Source organism: Tripterygium wilfordii, chromosome 7 (assembly GCF_013401445.1).
Source record: "Tripterygium wilfordii isolate XIE 37 chromosome 7, ASM1340144v1, whole genome shotgun sequence".
Taxonomy (NCBI): domain Eukaryota; kingdom Viridiplantae; phylum Streptophyta; class Magnoliopsida; order Celastrales; family Celastraceae; genus Tripterygium; species Tripterygium wilfordii.
This window is the reverse complement of record NC_052238.1, coordinates 239,770-258,189: the sequence shown is the minus strand read 5'-3', so window position 1 is coordinate 258,189 and position 18,420 is coordinate 239,770. Positions and strand designations below refer to the sequence as shown.

The 18,420-nt window shown below is 37.7% G+C and overlaps 4 protein-coding genes and 1 long non-coding RNA gene across 7 annotated transcripts; all 5 read left to right on the top strand.

Moving 5' to 3' along the window:
- The first annotated feature begins 109 nt into the window (after positions 1 to 109).
- Positions 110 to 2,736, top strand: LOC120003006 (40S ribosomal protein S4). The gene is made up of 5 exons (XM_038851891.1): positions 110 to 246; positions 866 to 943; positions 1,023 to 1,203; positions 1,378 to 1,475; positions 2,050 to 2,736. The coding sequence occupies exons 1-5, from the start codon at positions 244 to 246 to the stop codon at positions 2,482 to 2,484; spliced, it is 795 nt and encodes a 264-aa protein (XP_038707819.1). The 5' UTR covers positions 110 to 243; the 3' UTR covers positions 2,485 to 2,736.
- A 623-nt stretch (positions 2,737 to 3,359) lies between these two features.
- Positions 3,360 to 6,558, top strand: LOC120002251 (transcription initiation factor TFIID subunit 15b). The gene is made up of 6 exons (XM_038850936.1): positions 3,360 to 3,600; positions 3,728 to 3,845; positions 4,079 to 4,766; positions 5,080 to 5,230; positions 5,324 to 5,405; positions 6,179 to 6,558. Exons 1-6 carry the CDS (start codon positions 3,375 to 3,377, stop codon positions 6,288 to 6,290), a joined length of 1,377 nt encoding a protein of 458 aa, XP_038706864.1. The 5' UTR covers positions 3,360 to 3,374; the 3' UTR covers positions 6,291 to 6,558.
- Positions 6,559 to 8,198: 1,640 nt separating this feature from the next.
- LOC120002255 lies at positions 8,199 to 11,470 on the top strand. Of its 3 annotated transcripts, none has more exons than XR_005469134.1 (4): positions 8,199 to 8,388; positions 8,492 to 8,664; positions 9,901 to 10,001; positions 11,256 to 11,470. It is a non-coding gene; the product is annotated as an uncharacterized LOC120002255 (long non-coding RNA). The 3 variants fall into 3 exon arrangements; XR_005469133.1 differs by having other exon boundaries at positions 8,492 to 8,724; XR_005469135.1 differs by having other exon boundaries at positions 8,492 to 8,724; positions 11,200 to 11,470.
- Positions 11,471 to 13,990: 2,520 nt separating this feature from the next.
- LOC120002253 (LOB domain-containing protein 12-like) lies at positions 13,991 to 15,187 on the top strand. The gene is made up of 2 exons (XM_038850938.1): positions 13,991 to 14,428; positions 14,555 to 15,187. Exons 1-2 carry the CDS (start codon positions 14,273 to 14,275, stop codon positions 14,894 to 14,896), a joined length of 498 nt encoding a protein of 165 aa, XP_038706866.1. The 5' UTR covers positions 13,991 to 14,272; the 3' UTR covers positions 14,897 to 15,187.
- Positions 15,188 to 16,926: 1,739 nt separating this feature from the next.
- Positions 16,927 to 18,052, top strand: LOC120002252 (zinc finger protein CONSTANS-LIKE 16). The gene is made up of 3 exons (XM_038850937.1): positions 16,927 to 17,421; positions 17,556 to 17,708; positions 17,835 to 18,052. Exons 1-3 carry the CDS (start codon positions 16,942 to 16,944, stop codon positions 17,856 to 17,858), a joined length of 657 nt encoding a protein of 218 aa, XP_038706865.1. The 5' UTR covers positions 16,927 to 16,941; the 3' UTR covers positions 17,859 to 18,052.
- Positions 18,053 to 18,420: the final 368 nt, after the last annotated feature.

The following is an 18,420-nucleotide window of genomic DNA, read 5'->3' as shown; positions in this document are numbered from 1 at the left end:
AGCAGAACGACGTCGTTTGGTAGCACCGTTCGTTAATTGTGAAGCTTAGTGGCACTTCCGTAACACTGAATGTTAAAGTGGCATTTTCGTAATTGGGCACGTAAAGAACAAATAAATGGCGAAGCTAGGGTTTTCAGCAAGCCTCAGAGTCTCCCTCTAGCACAGTTCAGTGTCTTATCGTCTTTGCAGGTGTAGGAGCGTAGCAGACCCGCCGGTTGGCGCCGATAGCTCGAGAAGACCACAATGGTTCGTTTGGTTTGGACATCTTCTGCACCTTTTAGATGTTGTCGTTCTTCTTGTTGTTAAAAAGATCAATTAGATATTCCGGTTTTGTTTCTGTTTATGCTTGTATTTTCGTAAGTCCATTTGTGTAGGCATAATAGATGTTAATTAAATATTTTTTCTGAGTTTTGATCTAATTTAGATATTTTATTTTCTGGATCTATGATGCTCCAAATGCTTTCTCATGCATTCAATATTGTTGACCCATATCTTTTTGTTCTATTCTATTTCGTTGTGAGTTTGGAAAAACCAAGAGTGAAGGAAAGAACATGTATACGTGATTTTTTTTACGCCTGTGGAGTTCTGTTAGTATTATGGTCAATTGGTTATGCATGTATACCTGTTAGAGTATATTAAAAGGCTATGAAGGTGCATTTAGGGTAAAACTTCGCTGAAATGTATTATTTGACAGGCATTGAGATGTGTTGCAAATAAAAATAGTTGGTAATCCGGTTGCTTTGGATTGTATGATATCATATAATTTAGTTTCTGGCTGATCCTTTGTTTTCTGAATAATGTAAGAACTTTGACCCTTTGTTGGGATTGTTGTGGTTGTTAACTTTGATTTCTTTTGAGTTTTCAGGCTAGAGGACTGAAGAAACATATGAAGAGGCTTAATGCCCCCAAGCATTGGATGCTTGACAAACTTGGCGGAGCATTTGTAAGTGAAGATTTTAGTGTTTTCTCAAACCGGTTTATAATTTTTATTTGGGTTATAATGTTTTCCATTGGTTGCATAGGCTCCCAAGCCCTCGTCTGGACCCCACAAATCCAGGGAGTGTTTGCCTTTGATCCTTATCTTAAGGAACAGATTGAAGTATGCGCTCACCTACCGTGAGGTCATTGCTATTTTGATGCAAAGGCATGTGCTGGTTGATGCCAAGGTTAGAACTGATAAGACATATCCAGCTGGCTTCATGGGTAAGTTTTATTTGACGCATTACTTACACCTTTTGTAAATAATCATTCACTTATGGAAGTCTTGGAATAAAAATTATTAATACTGATTGGAGGATTGCGTATGCATCTGGAAATGAATTTACGATTTAGTTCTAATTGGAAATACTTGAAATGTTTTCCTTATAATTTGGCCAGATGTTGTATCAATTCCAAAAACAAATGAGAACTTCCGTCTGCTCTATGATACCAAGGGTCGATTTCGCCTCCACTCAATCAGAGATGAGGAAGCTAAGGTTGGTTGCCATTTGAATTTTATTTATATCTGGATATTGCACTATTATGCAATTAGATTGGTTCATTTATTTATGAGGAAGCTAAGCAGTTACTTTTATGGGACCATGGCAATATTTGTTGTAAATTTTCTAATGTACAAAATTCTTATTAATTCTGCAAAGATGATGAGCGTTCATGTTGGATACTTACCATAGATGGTGTAGTTTATTGAGTAAAGGGCATTTGCCAAGGTAGGGTCTTTCATTGGACCCATCTTTTTGGGAATAAATCAGTTTCCCTCAAGCCACTAGAATCATTATAAGTTCTTTGTGATGTATTTAGGTGAATGGAAACTAATTGGACAGTTACAAAATACTGCCAAGTTTAAAGACTAGTAACTACTTCATTCATGGAACCATTTGATTGATGGCTACTTTTTTAAATCTTCCAACCCTTTCAATCTAGATACCAATTTGGAGTTTAAATCTTTCTTATTGTTTTCTTGTTTAAGTTGTTTCAGTTATGGATTTGTTTCAGTTATGCATACAAAATGTGCTTGCTCAATTCTGTTGACTTCGTAATTTTCTTCTCTAGTTCAAGCTCTGCAAGGTTCGTTCAGTGCAATTTGGGCAGAAGGGAATTCCATATCTCAACACTTACGATGGCCGCACCATACGCTACCCAGATCCACTTATCAAGGCCAATGACACCATCAAGCTGGACTTTGAGACAAACAAGATTGCTGATTTTATCAAATTTGATGTTGGAAATGTTGTCATGGTGACTGGTGGAAGGAACAGAGGACGTGTTGGAGTCATTAAGAACAGGGAGAAACATAAGGGGAGCTTTGAGACTATCCACATCCAGGATGCTCAAGGCCATGAATTTGCTACTCGTCTTGGTAATGTTTTCACCATTGGCAAGGGTACAAAGCCGTGGGTGTCTCTTCCCAAGGGCAAGGGTATTAAATTGTCTATTATTGAGGAGGCAAGGAAGAGACTTGCAGCCCAACAGGCAACAACTGCTTGATTCGTGAAGGCACCAGGTCTAGAAGATGTATTTCCGATGGGAACTCGTTCAACTGTTGACATTCTTGCTAGTGCTTTTATGACTTTTAAGTTTTGGTTTCTTGTTTCAGAGCTCTTTCCTGGTCATGTTTCAGATGGTTTTATCAACTCAATTTTGGTTTGGTTTTGTGATGGCTAAGATATTTCGTACTATTTCTGGCTTAATTTGGCAGTGCTGTTCTAATATTCGGTCATTCTGTGTGTATTTGCTGGACGGTTAGAGGACCCTTGGAAATATGTTTTATATCCACTCATGGACACAATTGTTGTTTGCCCAACAGATTCGGCTCGGTCGGGGTTAACGGTAACTAGTGTAACGGCTACAAACCATGTCTGGCGGAGTTGAAGATGTCTATGGTTTGCTTTTTTTCCCTGGTTGTGACGTTCTTTTAATTGGCTTTTTTACCCCAGTAAGAAATTGTAGGCCCGTTTTCCTTGGATTACTGTTCTTCTTGCTTAAGAGGCCCATTGTTTAGTAAATATGCGAAAGGGTAGCTTTAGTCACACCCTGATTTTTTTTAAAGACACCCTGTCAATTGATTTTTATAAGGGATGGTCAACTTAGATTGGGGTGTCCCTATGCGAAGTGGACAAGAAGAGTAAAAATGCGAAATGGACAAGAAGTAGCGCAATCCACAAGGCCCTTGTCAACTAAATCTGCTAGGCGGCCAATTATCAAATAGCCCACCAAGCTGGTGAATCGGTCAGACAGATATTTGCAATTGCATGATCTTTCATTTTATTTTAATTTTTAATACTTCATTCCCTTAAAAAAGAAAAAGAAAAGAAAAAAGAAAAATACTTCATTGACTTGACTGACCCCCCAATAAGTGCGTCAATAATATAAATCCGATGCCAAACAGGATAACAGTGTGCCCTAAGATCACTTGCTCTGTTACGAAGATCATGTCTGGGATGTATGCTCCTCCGTCTTACGGAGGCGGTGGAGGAGGAGGTTATGGAGGCGACGGTGGTCGTAGTAGTGGAGGTCATGGAGGCCGAAGTGGTAGTGGTTATGGAGGTGGCGGTAGGAGAGGCGGAAGCGGCCGCGGCTACGAAGGGAGTTCACAATACCGAGGTGCTTTTCCATGATTTCTTCGTTTTTGTTCATGTGATTGATCTGATTTATATTTGGTATATTGGTTTAGATTCGTTTTATTTGCCGTCTTGAGATGTTTCTGGGTTCTTATTTGTTATGGATGCAGGAGGAGGTGGTGGAGGAGGAGGATATAACGGAGGGGATCGTGGCGGCCGTGGTCGTGGCAGTGGCGGCGGTAGAGGAGGAAGCGGCAGGGACGGTGACTGGATTTGCCCTAATCCAAGGTTGGTTAATTATCTCTGAGATACTGACTGAATTTATTTAGGGTATTTTTTCTCTCCTTCCTTGGGATTTGGTTCTCTCTCCTATATTTCGTTCTTTTTTCCCGCTTAGTTGCTTAATTGTGTGAAGGTGGTCAGGACTAAGAATTGCAAATTTATTTGGGTGGTATATTTTCTGTGTCACTTCATGTTCCTTTATTTTATTTGTAATTGCAACTGGTATATGTGTTATGTAGCTGTGGTAATGTGAACTTTGCCAAAAGAGTTGAGTGTAACAAATGTGGTGCTCCCACCCCTGCGGGTGGCAATGATCGTAGTGGTAACAGTGGCAGCGGTGGGTATAGTAGAGGAGGAAGTGGAGGTGGATATGGAATTAATCAAGGGGTTATAGGTGGAAATTATGATGGGGCTAGAAGCAGCAATTACAATGGAGGAAGAGGTGGTGACTTTGATGGGAGGAGTGGTGGTGGCAGCCGAGGGGGATCCTATGGTGGTAATCAAGGAATGGGGGACCGTGTCTATGATCAGGCTCCTTCACTTGCTCCTCCTCATAGTGGTGCTGGTGGAAACTCCTATGGGGGTGACACAAATTATGAAATAGACACAGTTCCTCCACCATCTAGCTATATTGGTGGTCCAACATCATTCCCTCCGTCCTATGGTGGCCCTGTTGGTGGTTATGGTGGTGATGCCAGGGGGAACCCTAGAAGTGGCAATAGGGGTGCTCCTCCTGGTGGATATGCTGCTGGTGGTCATTGGCATCAGGGTGATGGTCATGGTTCTCCTGCTGATGCTTCTGTTGAAATTAAGCAGTGTGATTGGAATTGTGGTGATTCTTGTGACAACTCCAGAATATATATATCAAATCTGCCTCCGGATGTGACCATAGAAGAACTTAGAGCACTCTTTTCCGGCATTGGACAAGTAATTTCAGATCTTATTTTGCGAACTTCTCGTCTAGATTGTACTTCACTGATTTGAATAGCAAGTATTGCACCTAATGGACTTAGTAACATTTTAATTTGCACTTATATTTCTCTCTCATTGCAATAACCTTTTCAAACCAAGTTTCATTCAAAAATAGAAAATCTCTTTTGTAATCAAGGAATTTCAAAGGAAACATTTCTTTAGTTCTTTTCCTGCATGTTCATTTCATTGATAAAAGAAATGAGATTTTTTCATGTGTTTATTGTCGGAGCCTTTCGATTGAAATTCTAATGGTACAATTCCTGTTTAGGTTGGAAGAATTAAGCAGAAGCGAGGTTATAAAGATCAGTGGCCCTGGAACATTAAAATATACACTGATGAGAAGGGAAACAATAAGGGAGATGCATGTCTGTCTTATGAAGATCCATCTGCTGCTCATTCCGCTGGCGGGTTTTTCAATGGTACTTGTTTGTTCCCCACTTTTCCTTCCATTGTTTTATAATTGTAATATCATAAAAAATTCTCGTGTAATGTAACTGTGATATTTTGTCCAGATTATGATATGAGGGGTTATAAAATCAGTGTTACAATGGCAGAAAAAACAGCTCTCAGGGCTCCACCGTCATACAACAATGGGTACCTTGACAACCTATCCTTTCTAAATAAAAATATGTTGATTTGTTCGTATTTTACCATGTGCTTTGTTTCCTTGACCGACTGTATGGGGCCAAAATCCACATTTCATAGTTTGCTGAATTTCATTGGTGTGGTAGTTTTAGAAGCATTTTTCTAGTTTAGTTCTTGACAACTTGTCATCTTACATTTACCACATTTTTGAATGTGAATATGGGCTTACTCCTTGAAAGGGAATGCAGAAGTAGCGCTATTGATTATTTGTTGTGCCAGGATAACTTGCTAGAAACTTTAGGAATCAAGCATGTGAGTGTGACTATGTTGAAGTTTCATTTTGCTTCTCCGTTTAATCCAATAACCCCAAGAGTTTTTGAATTAGGCAAGTGGTGAACATTGTAAGATGAATAAAGGTCGTCTAAATTCTTCAATCTCTCTTTTTAATTCTCTTTCAACAATCCTCAAGTCCCATGACCCATTTCTCACTGAACGAAAGGTATGAAATAAATCAGATTGATTTTTTAACCCATATGAAATCATGAAGTCTTCGGGTTTTTCTTGTCTCTATACCCTATCTATGTCATCTTTGTTGTGCTTTAGTGGTGTTTTTGTATTTCGGATTATACTTTCAGCAACAGACTACTATTGTGATGGTTGATAAGCATTGAACAGGGAACATTGCTATCCCCACCCGTCCATTGGTTTGAATTTTATTTTATTTATTTTTATGAAAAAATCTGTGACCAAATTTATTTATTAATTTCCTGATTTTTAAACAGAGGTGGTGGTAGAGGTGGCTATGGGGGTGGAGACCGCAGAAATAATAACAGAGAAGGTGGTTCAGGGCCTGATAGACACCAATACGGGGGAAATCGTTCTCGCCCATACTGATAGCGTCTAAACATTTTAATGTACTAAGAATTTGTGATCTAAGGGATTTTGTTGTATTCCATTGGCAAGGTTGTTCTGAACTGGAGATTAAGAGGTAGGTTGTTCACTTATTAATACCCCTTGTTATCCTCCTGCCTCTGCCGGTTCTTGGAGGCGTTGAACTACTAGGCATGAGATTGACTTTATTATGTGAATGCCTTTATAGAGACAAGTGGATTAACTCCTATATTGCTTGCTGCTTAAGGTGAGTTCTAATCTTTCACAACAATCATGCTTGTCTTTGTTTGGAATAATGGTTTGCTTTTATTTTGTTAATAAACTTTTATGTCAACAACATCGTAAATGAGATCTTTGAATTGCATATGTGCAGGATGAACGACTAAAAATGTGTGAATTCAATTCTCACTCTTTTTTTTTTTTTTTTTGTGCTGTGAATATGCGAATTGATCATCTTATGATTGGACTAAGCAATGTTATGGAATGATGAGCCAGTAACATGCTATAGAATATACTGTTTTCGAGATGAGAAACTTTGGGGGTGATGAGGTGACTTGAGTTATTGTCAACTGAGTTTCTTCATGTTATGAGAATCAGTGTCTTAAATGATTTGCTGCTGTTAACAGTTGGGGGAAACAAAAGAAACGTAGTTATCAGTATCAGTTTGTACGTTTTATAGGTAATTGTGTCTTCCTGCTGTCCGGGGTGTAAAAATTATGTCTGATTCTTATTTGAAAGCAATTCGTAATGTATTGTTGTTTTATTTATGTTATTAGCTAGTGTGAGGTTGTAGTTGTCTGGATCAAACTTAAATGAATTTTCAGAGGAAGGGAGAACGCAGGGGTATATTGATATATTATTATCTTGTTCAAATGCTTAGTGGCGTCTTCAAGGATACGCTTCCTTGAGGTTGCGATGCAGTGTCGGTATGACTTTCAGGCTATATGCCGTCTATTGTTGCTCGGACGTGGAATGTGGCCAAATGTGGCACCCAACATTTTGATATGATTTAAAACAAATGGGCATCCTTCTTGGGTTGGCAGGCTGGCTGCTTAATGTGGTTTTCTATTCAAGTAGGGAGTCTACCTATGGCACAACATTCTCACGATGGCAAGTCCTTGTTTTCCTTAATACGTGTAAAGGAGGAAAACAATTGTATATTCTTGTTTGTAGGAACTTTTTTCCGTATGAGCAGGAAATGGGAGACCTATTTAAGCGGGGGACGTATCAATTTAATGAATGAATAGAGCAACAATGATTAAATGTACTATTTAATCTGACTCATGGTATTAGTGTTGTGCAAATGCAACGGTGTTTGAATGAAGCATTTTCTCGAAGGAGGTGCGGGGGGCCTAGGGTGGGTATTGATGGCCTAGTAAGTAAAAATTCAGGACATCAAACCGTCCTCTCTCCTCTCTCCTCTCAGGCAACACATCCAACGAAATCTCAAACATCAAACAACCACCGTGTTCTCCGACGATCATCTCGTTCGAAGGCATTTCTCTGGCAACCGTCACTATTTCACGCTATTATAAGAAGTCGATGTACCCAAAATTTCCGATTCAGGCATTCCTTATGATTTGAACCGTAACAAAGTTTGAGCTTCCTCTCACTACAATAATCATATTAACTTAAAAATCGGACTCGACTTGAACAAGACTACGAATTTGTTTTCTCTGATCTTTATCATTTTCTCCAATCAAATAACAGACAATTTTTTTTCTTCTAAAAGATATAATTTTCCGTTTTGACTTCATTGTCAGTTTTTTTTGTTTGAATTTTTATTTATTTATCACTTGTATATGAAAAACTCAAATTCCTCTAATATTGTAATATAGACTATAGAGGATATATGATTTATTTGTTAAGAAAACATGAAAACTCTTCCAACAAAAAAATTATAAGAAAAAGGTAAATGCGTAGGGAAATAACGCAGGAGCTCCTGCTCAGGCCCAGGTCCAGGTCATCCGAATCTATTTAAACCTAGCCTTTCAGCACGAAATGACGAAACCTTGCCCGCCATTTCGTTCCCTCCCAAAATGTCGAACACAGTAATTTCTCTCCAGACCTTCATCTTTCGCTCTCAAGTCAGCTACAGAAGGTTCGTTTCAGATCGTCAATCCGTGAATTTCGCGTATCTATATTTGTTCGAAATTTCAATTACAATATCGTTTTATATCTGAAAATTTCTCGATCTCTTGCAGATTTGATGATTAAACGCTTCGAATTATATCGGTTCTGGTTTTCAAAGATGTGGAATCGTTAACGGAAGCACCGAAGAACTTGAGAGTTTTTGAGATCTCAATCTCTGAATGCTATCGGAGCTTCTGACTATAGAATTCTATGTTCGTGCTTTCGCTCTTCTAGGGGTATTGAGGTTATAATAACGACTACTACAATTTCAATTGCTGTTTTGAAGATTTCTTGAATACGTAAGGTTATTTAAGCCACTTTTACCGTACACAGTGTTGATCGACTCTGTGATCCTTATTTCCGCATTATGAGGTGGTATGAACTATGAAGTACGAAGGATTTATTTCTGGAATCTAATCATCATTAATTCAATAATGTGAAAAATCAATGGCTAAGCATAACTCCTTTTTGTAAGATCTATGCGCTGTGTTGTGAGGTCAGGGTACATTGGCTAAATTGCTGCTAGTAAAGTATTTCGAATTAATATGCTATTATAGATTTTTATGAGCTTATTTGAAGTAAATAAGTTATTCTGCAATTTGTGTTCACTGGCTTGTCTCTTTCCTCTTGGTACATGTGATGCTTATAGAGTTTCTTGGCTTTGAGATATGAGGCCTTGAATCTAATGGAACTCAATCCTACAGCACACTGATGGCTACAGGTTTCATATATGGAATGGCTAAACCTTGCTGTTCACTCTCTAGATAATGGTTTTCACACAATTGCTAGAAAGGAAAATCTTATCAATGTTGTGCCAGATAAAGCTACAAAAAGAAGAGTCTGCATTCTCTTCACTTGATATTTCAATTTTAAAAAAAGAAGTCATATAGCTATAAAACGTTTATAAGTCAGATGGAAAAAGTCGTTCACATATTTTCTCCCCAAAATGAAGTGAATAACAAAGATGTAATGTGCTTATTAAATACTTCGGTTCTAACTTGCACAAATCATGCAATTGTTCATTTTATTTTGGTGCGTTAAGTAAGCGCATCTTGTAATGGTCTTTACAACTTTTTTGTTTTTCGCAATGCAATGCAATCAATGACTTCCTGCTTTTCAGTTGTATAATTACCATGAAATTAATCTGTTAACAAAGGCTTAGTGTAATAAGTGCTCTGCCCACCATCTCTGTGTCAACTTGTCAAGAATATTGCCTCAATTCTCCAATGACATACTTGCTACTGCTAATAACTATCTGAATGATATGTTATTCATGTTTCTTTTTTCCTTAGACTGTATCCTTCAGGTTGGCTTACATATTTATTTTGGGGTTCATTTGATCTCACTCTGCATCATTGCATCCAGATCAATGCTTCTTTCATTTCATCTAATGGTCGGTCAACATTGCTCTAGCTTGTACTCATTTTGTTCTAGTGGTCCTGAAAAATGACAGAGCTCATTCTCATATATGCTTATGCAGCCTTGTGAAAATGCACTATCAAGCATTGAAATGAATGATACAGCAGAAAACGGATGAATTCTCAAATTATTGAAGTGAGTCCTTGGCAGCCTCAAACTCAGGTATGTCTTGTATGTGTTGTTGATGCCTTAGAATCTCACATCATACTTCATTTGTCCATGATTGTATCTTGGTTTGCTGGCAACTTTTGCTGGCACAGAGGCTGAAGTTTGATTTTGCAAGTTAAATTATGGATATTTTCTTTGGAAAAAGAGACAGTATAATTTATGTTTACGTCAATTTGATGAGCCTTATTGGTAGAAAAAATGAGAAGTTTATGCTGAGTTTACACATAACTAGATGGGAACTTATACTTCAATCAAGAATGTTCAATACGAAATTGTCTATGTGCTTCTGCTTTAAGTTTGCAGATTTAAGAACTGGTGCTGTCTTCAGGGGTGGGAAGTTGATGAATTAGAAAAATAAATATGTGAATAGTGAAGGATTCATCTCAGCTCATGCTTTTGAGATGAATGGTGTTTCATATGGAAAACTCAACCCCCTTAAAAGATTACAAGGATCATCTCAATGTTAACGTTTTGAATCTTTTGATTGAAACTAAAATGGAAAGGGGATGATTCTGAATGAAAGAATTGTATTGATACGTAAGTTACTCTGAATTTGCAACTAAAGGCGCAGGAGATAATGATTGCTTAACCTGCATCAATAGTAAGAATCATGACTAAGAGAATACCTGCAAAAGAATACAATAAAACGATCATGAGCAGGAAAAAAAAAAGAATGATGATGTTGTGATTGTGACTGAAAGAGAATGTAGATAACTTGATCTCATTTAAGAAAGGCCGAAAGAAAGAAAAAGAAAATCAATAATGAAACCAATACTAAATGTCTTGTTACAATGTAATTTGTTTTGTTAACCTTTATATCACCTATGTTACCCCTGTAAGTTGATTCTCAGAGCGTCATAGATTTTCGGTTTGATGGATTTGAAATCTAATTGCTTATTCAATTCCGTTATCCCTTTAGTGGATTTTCTCTTTTGAGTCATAGACATGGAACTTTTTTTAAGTTATGTAACAAAATAGTTTACACATGATATATTGGGAAGTGCTGAGAAATAATGAGTTCCTGATCTAAATATCCCAAACCCAGTTTCTTCGTGGAAAATTGATTGGAGCCCATTTTGCTAATGGACAAGTTAAACATAAAACCTGACAAAGTACTCTTGATTTTAGCGTATCAAATTTATGAATTGTTGCATGTATCTGTCATAACAGTCATATGTTTCTGATAATCAAGATTTTTCGGATGGGATTTTCGCCAGTCTTTTATTGATCATTTAATACTCCATAAAGAAACCAAGTGCAGCAAAGTACCTGACAAAGAAGACAATTGAGAAAAGAAGATTGCAACCTTCACTATGTAAAGAAACCAAGTGTACTGCAAGCATTTTGTTCAGTTACAGAATTAAGAAGCAGAATGTACGAAATTGATGAACTTCAAAGTAATTAGCTGCTTTCAAATGGATCAGAATCCTTCCAATCATGAGGCCAATTCCAGTCTTTTTCATGGTAAGGTAAGCTTCTCAACCAATTGTTGTCCTATACTCTGTAATCATTTATTGTCATTAGACCCTATACGTATTCTCATAGGTGTGATTATTTGGGAAAAAAAACTTCTAGATGGGAGGCACGTTGGTTTAATTGTTGAGCACAACTTAGTGGACCTACACAAGGGTATATAAAACGGGTAGCAAAATAAGCACTTTTGTGCTGTGGCTTAGTGGTGGCATGTTTTTTTATCACTTGCACGATGACAAAGGTCTCCTCTACTTGATGACCATTTTTGCTGGAACTTGCTGGCCTTACCCTTGGCTAGCCATCTGAAATATTCTGCTTGTTAGACAACAAAAAACGTGCATTATTGAAGAGTTTCTGGTTTATTTATATAACTTTTTATAGAACCATCATAAGAATAGGATGGCCGTTAAGTTTTTCCCCTAAGTGTTGGGGTTGTGGTAAAGTTTAATTGTTGCATTAGTCAGTTGATGGTTAGGCTAAAATAGGTCTCTGTTTCCAAGCCGAGTGACCAAAACGAATGCCTCTTACTATGAAGGAGTATTATTGTCCTTTATCTGCGCTTTTTTTAAAAAAAAAATTCATGATATTGGGTCCATAAAACGATCTTCTGGATGCATAAGAATCTGTAAACTTTATTTAAGCTGAAACTTAGCAATGCAGCAACAAATTTGCAGGGCTGCCTCTCCTCAAGCTCATGTGCTTACACCCTTTGTTCGTATCCTGACTTTTGTTTTCGTTGCATTGAGTCGGTAATCGTGACAAGATTTTGAATAGATTGGCAACATTGGAAAATCCGAGATTGGCCAAACAATTGAATTTCAAGGTCAGTATTTTCCACTTGAGCCCCTCACTTTGAGGGGGTCTCATTGTCAAAACAGACAAACATTTTTTCTAATCTTCACCACTTTAGACTTTAAAAATACATTATTATGCACATTTCAAGAATCGAATCTTCCGTGTAACCAAGATCATTAAATGCTTGCGTTGGAGCTAGCATGTTTTGTTTTCCTCCAAGAGGTTGAAGATGTCTGTTTTTTTCTCCTCTATACATTAACTTTAAAAATTGCAGTAGAAGAAAAAAATTATGTAGAGCATCTTAGCTTTTCTCCTTTCTAGAGCTTAGGGGTTTGAAACTAGGTAAAGAATTGGAAAATACACGGTTTGTGAGGTAATGCAATAAATGAGATTCAACAGGTGGCCCCATATTAAATTAGTCGAAAATCGAGTCTTTAAGAGAGAACATAATCTTCGTTCATAGACAAAGTTCATATAAAACTGCTATAATGAATAAACAAACGCCATGACAACTGGGGAAAGAGAGCTGTTTTTCTCGGAATGGAAGATTAGAAACTTGGGATCATGTGGATTCATTAAATGCACGGGTTGGACTTGGCCTTAGGGTTCTACAACTCGAAGAGTTTTAGTTCCAATCTCTCTCGAAATGGGTTTCCTTTTAACAATTGTTAGGTCTTAGCTTCATGTCGGGTCTCATTAATTAAGTTGTCCACATTAATTACTTAGTGCGTGTGGTAGCATTGTTATTAATTTATTATGAGCATCAATAGATGAGATGAGGTTTGGAGCTCAATAGATAGACGTACTTTGTGATTTTCTCAAGACATAAGGCCATGCAATACATTATTTCTTACATACGCGTAACATTATTATTTTTTGAATAAGTTTGTTCATTTGGTAGTGGGGTCAGGAGTAGTTCGAACCTCTCTCCTCTTGCGCAATACTGTAGCTATTTAGACCCTAAACTTGTTTTATATTTCAACATGCTAATGCGATGGTCTCTTTGAAAAGGTTGATAAAATAATTCCACGTCAGGTGAGTGAAAGAAGATTAATTACCTGTTCCAATTCGGATGATTTCTTTACAGTTTGATCAAGAAAAAAGATTAAATATTAATTTCCACTTTGAAGTGGGCTGGAAATTAAATTTAGCCCATCACGTGGAGGCATTAATGAGGTGCCTTGCCACGCTGTCTCGAAGATCAAAGTACTTGTGCCGGTCTTCCTAGTTAGTCATCAAAGACAGACATCGTGATTCCTTTTTTTTTTGTTAGTGATGGTTTATCTGACGGTGTTAATTTGTGCGAAAGGGAGTTGATATGTGTTTCTATGTGAATGTTTGCCAACAGACATTCACGTCGAGCAGGTTTTTCTTTGGAGTCTCGGGCCCGGGTCAAGAGTTTCGCACCGTTCCCATCATATTTGCGAACCCTAGCCCCATTAGACTATTTGTCTCTATGATTAATTGTTTGTTTAGCACTATCTCTGTAGGGTTTTTTTTAAGCATTTGAAAATGATGCTTTGCTAACATTATACATTTGAAACATAACACATCATCAGATTGGTGATAGTCAAACAAGAACGTGGAAACTGTAATGTATTTGCCAACCCATCACGCGCCTAGGCGGTGGTCAACCCTCACCACCTTCCACTGTTCACTATGACCTATTTGTCCTAATTAGCGTTGCGGATCTTACATCCAGACGAGGATATAAACGTAAAAACCCACATGCATAAACTTTTCGTATGGTTGTTTCTTTCAACACCCAAGAATCTCAGACCCTTCTCACACCAACTTAGTAGTCTACAGTACTGCTTAATCTCCTTATTTTAAAAATGAAACATGTGGATGCATTCCACATTATAGCTTGGTTGGACCTCCTAAACTGTTATAAATACACTTCTTAGAGCTCATACTCTCTCGACAGTGCAGAGGTTATACATTTTCTTTATTCACCTGTAGAGAAATACTTCTTGTCTGTCTTGGGTTGTTACGAAATGGGAGGTTCATCACCATGTGCATCCTGCAAACTGTTGAGGCGCCGCTGTGCTAAGGACTGCATCTTCGCCCCTTATTTCCCTTCTGATGACCCTCACAAGTTTGCCATTGTTCATAAGGTCTTTGGTGCTAGCAATGTCAGCAAGATGTTGCAGGTCTGTTAGGTTATATGCAGTAGGTCTTAGTTTGTAAGCTTTGTTTTCTTTTTAAGGGATATGTTTTGCTTTGCATCCCTTTGGTTCTTTTCGTATACTGAAATTTTGTTTTATATATATACACAGGAGCTTCCAGTTCATCAAAGAGCTGATGCTGTAAGTAGTCTAGTTTATGAAGCAAATGCAAGAGTGAGAGACCCAGTTTATGGTTGTGTTGGTGCCATATCATACCTTCAAAATGAAGTTTCACAGTTGCAAATGCAGCTGGCTGTGGCTCAAGCAGAGATACTTTGCATTCAGATGCAGCAGGACCCTGTCTTACCTATTAACCAGACAGAAGCAATTGATGACAAATCGCCACTCTTTTTACCCAGTAATAGCTTTAATAACCTTCCCCATCAGTACCTCAACTTTGCCTGCTCTAGCAGTGTACTCCAAGACCCTCTTAAAAGAGAGTCTCTGTGGTAACTTTTGGCTTTGTTAATGAACTGATGGACTCTTTCAACTCTCTTGTTAATTAGCGTATGGCTTGTTCTTCCTGAGAGAGGGATGTATTTAATCGTTTAATTAGTTGCGTGCAGAAACAGAAGCTTTGATATAAGTTTTGGTGGTCAAACCTCAAACCACGGCATGTGAGAGATGGAGTATAGGCTAGGGTTTTGAAATCTTCTCCTAGTTTCTTGATTAAGAAGCTATGATATGTTGACTATGAGTACTCTATGACAAGTTTTCTCTCTTGCTCTAATTAACTTATATTTATCTTTCGGTATTCATTTACTATTCCTAGATTCAGCTTACACAGACTTCTTATATTGTGCGTTATGCATGAATCTTAGCAGTCATTAGCTGTTACTGAAACAGGTTTTCGATATTTGGTAAGTATTGTCAAAGCCTATTGGGTGGGGGCACGGCACCGCTACAAACACAGCCTCAATGACATAACCTTTGAAATGTTGACGTGAGTATATTATATAGCTAGTAATCAAGTAGGGCGTTAATGAGAAGAATATTTTCAGTGTAGTACACTTGTTATATTGTTTCTTACGTTGCCAAAAAAAAGATGCCATGCATCATGACCAATTTATTAGTACCAATCACTCTGATCTAGAATTCTAGATCCAGATTGACATGTCAATATTAGAGTAATAAGCGAAGGGTAACCTTCAAATTAAGTAACACCTGACCACCCTAACTTTATGTTGAAGCATTTTGAACAGTTATCTTTATCTTTTACATTGACCGAAGGCAAAGTGTCTTCCATATTGATCAAATATATATCTAAATAATGCGGTAAGATTACAGCTTTAACATGCCGTGTTGCCCTTTTAAAGGCAGAAGGGGGGAAGAAAGGCACACCAAAAATTCATTAAAAATAATGATTTGTTTATCGAGTAATGTCCGTAACAGTATAAACCAAACTGTGGTTCACCCAGTTATTTTGTTGACTTTTGTCCTGAACAACTAACTGGGTGCATGGATTTAGAGCAACTCCAATGGGGCTAACTTTCAAGTGCTCCATTTTCCCTTGATAATTGTGTATCATCAAAATCTCAAGAGGTCTCTTACAATGGTACACCATAGAAGTACTTGAATTAATTTACAATTTTCCTTTCTTTTGCAAGTTTAAAAGGTGAAGTGGAGTGGAGAGATAAAAAATGAGGGAAAGTTTGTAATGTGTCAAGCAATGATTGGTTGTGTGGGTCCATGTTATTCTATTAAGGAGCTCTTGAGATGTCAAGTATTCACTAATATTAAGAGTTGTTTCGAGTGTCAGTTTTGATCCATTGTAAACACTGCTTGAAACTAGTGTTTCAAGTGCTCAAAAACTCTAATATCAAGCATCCATTGTGGATGCTCTAAGTCAACTAAGTAAGTCTCAACTCTTAACTTGAAAGGGCAAGCCACATCTCTCATTGCCTTTTGTGAGGAAACAAGATTGAAAAGTCCGAGAAGCACAAAAAGGGCGAAAAAGGAAGCTAGTTAGAAAAGGAAAATTTGCTTTCCCATTTCCATGGGAATGAGGTTAGGATTTGAACCCTTGTTCATTACGAAAGGAGAGAAGTGGTGATCCCTATATTTAATTTGCATTAATATTTAACTTGCATTCCAAATTGCACATTTGCTTAGTTTCAACTTTCAAGCAATCACGTGCTTAGCAATTGGGCCCAATAGTATTGTTTGGTCCCTACTAACATGAGGCAATTAAGGTCCATAGATGGATGGGATTATGCCACAGGGTCCACACACACTTGACACTTGTTCTTAGCCAAAATGTCCACTTTCTCCTTTCCCGTCCTGCACGCTTTTACCCAATCACAAAGAAAAAAGAGAGAAAGAAAGAAAACAGCCCTTGAACTGACCAATAGGAAGACGATAAGATTCCACGTAGGACATCACCAAGACCCCTTTTTTGTAGAATTACTAGAATATCCACGTGGGCATAGCATTTCAAAATTTTCATGCATAAATGCCAACACACTGAAAGACACTTGGAAAGACTTGGGTGAGATAAGATGAGGTGCCATAGCTCTTCACTAGTCTTGAGAAGCCCAAAGAAAGAAGAGCAAGAAGTACCGGATACCAAAGAAGCTATTGCTGAAGGTGAAGTCGATATTATAGACGAATTGGAGGGCATATTGGGGATTGAAGATGACGATGAGGAACTCGGAACAGTTTATGGTCATGATTATCATCTGAGTTGGGATTTCATGGACTTGGAGAGTTATATATATAGAGAAGAAGAAGAAGATGAAGGAGGAGATGGGCATATTAAGGTGGATAACACTATTGGCTCCATTGATGAAGAGAAAAGCTTCTATTATGGCAGAGGTGTAAAAGAAGAAAGTGAGACTGTTGGGTTCTTCGATGAGGAAGAACATAAGGCGTCTTTGAATTTGAACTTGAATTATCAAGAGGTCTTGGATGCTTGGTCCGATCGTGGACCTTTCTGTGGCGATGATGGCTATCTTTCAAGGGCTAACAATGGCTACTATGTAATTAGCTCCATCCTATAACTCTTACTAAATTTTCATTGACTCGTTTAATTTCTCTTGCTTTGAGACCAAATTAATAAATTAAGGATTGTGAAAACTGTTTTACAAGCTTTTGAATTTGGTGTTTTGTATAGATGGGAGAAGTTCCAGTGATAGAAGAAGAGAGAAGTACGAGAAGGGAAGCAAGTGTGATGAGGTATAAGGAGAAGCGTCAAACTAGATTGTTCTCCAAGAAGATAAGGTACCAAGTTCGCAAGCTCAATGCAGACAAAAGACCCAGATTCAAGGTTTTTATTTTTTACTCGTCTCTCTATCACACTTCTGTTAACTTTCCATTTTAAAAATTAAAACAGCTTATTTTCTAGATTTAAATAATTGATCAAGATACGACTTTAATTAATTCTTGCTTACAGGGTCGTTTTGTGAAGAGAGTTTGATCTCTCTCTCAACAAATATCTCATCCCTCTCAACAAATATCTCATCCAACCAGTCGACTTCACTTTTATTTGTGCATGCATGAGCATGTTGTATACTTGTATGTTGTTTTGTTTAAGTCAATGGAAATATCTTTCCTTCTTTGACTCCATATGAAAATATCTAAGCTTACTATTATTATCTTTCAGACTTTTCATGGCTTTTTTTTTTTTGTCTATATTATTGGACCTTTTTGAGGACCCCTCTCGTATACTATAATTGAATCAATGGTCCTTCATTGGCACTTTTGGGATGCTGTGTTTTTTTTTTTTTTTTTCTGATGGGCATCCTCAGCCTTTTGTGTCTTTTTCCCCCCACCAAAAGCCAAAATTGCCCTGCAACGTCTCTAGGGGTCGGAAATTCAGTATGGCCGGTATTATTCTTATGCAGCCACACATCCAATTTGTGATTGCCACGTCTAGAAAATTCATGAAAGCAGCCACTAACTACTAACAATTATTGGGAAGAATGGCGTACTGGGAATAACAGGGAAGTTAGAAAATAGATGAGAACCCACCAAGATCC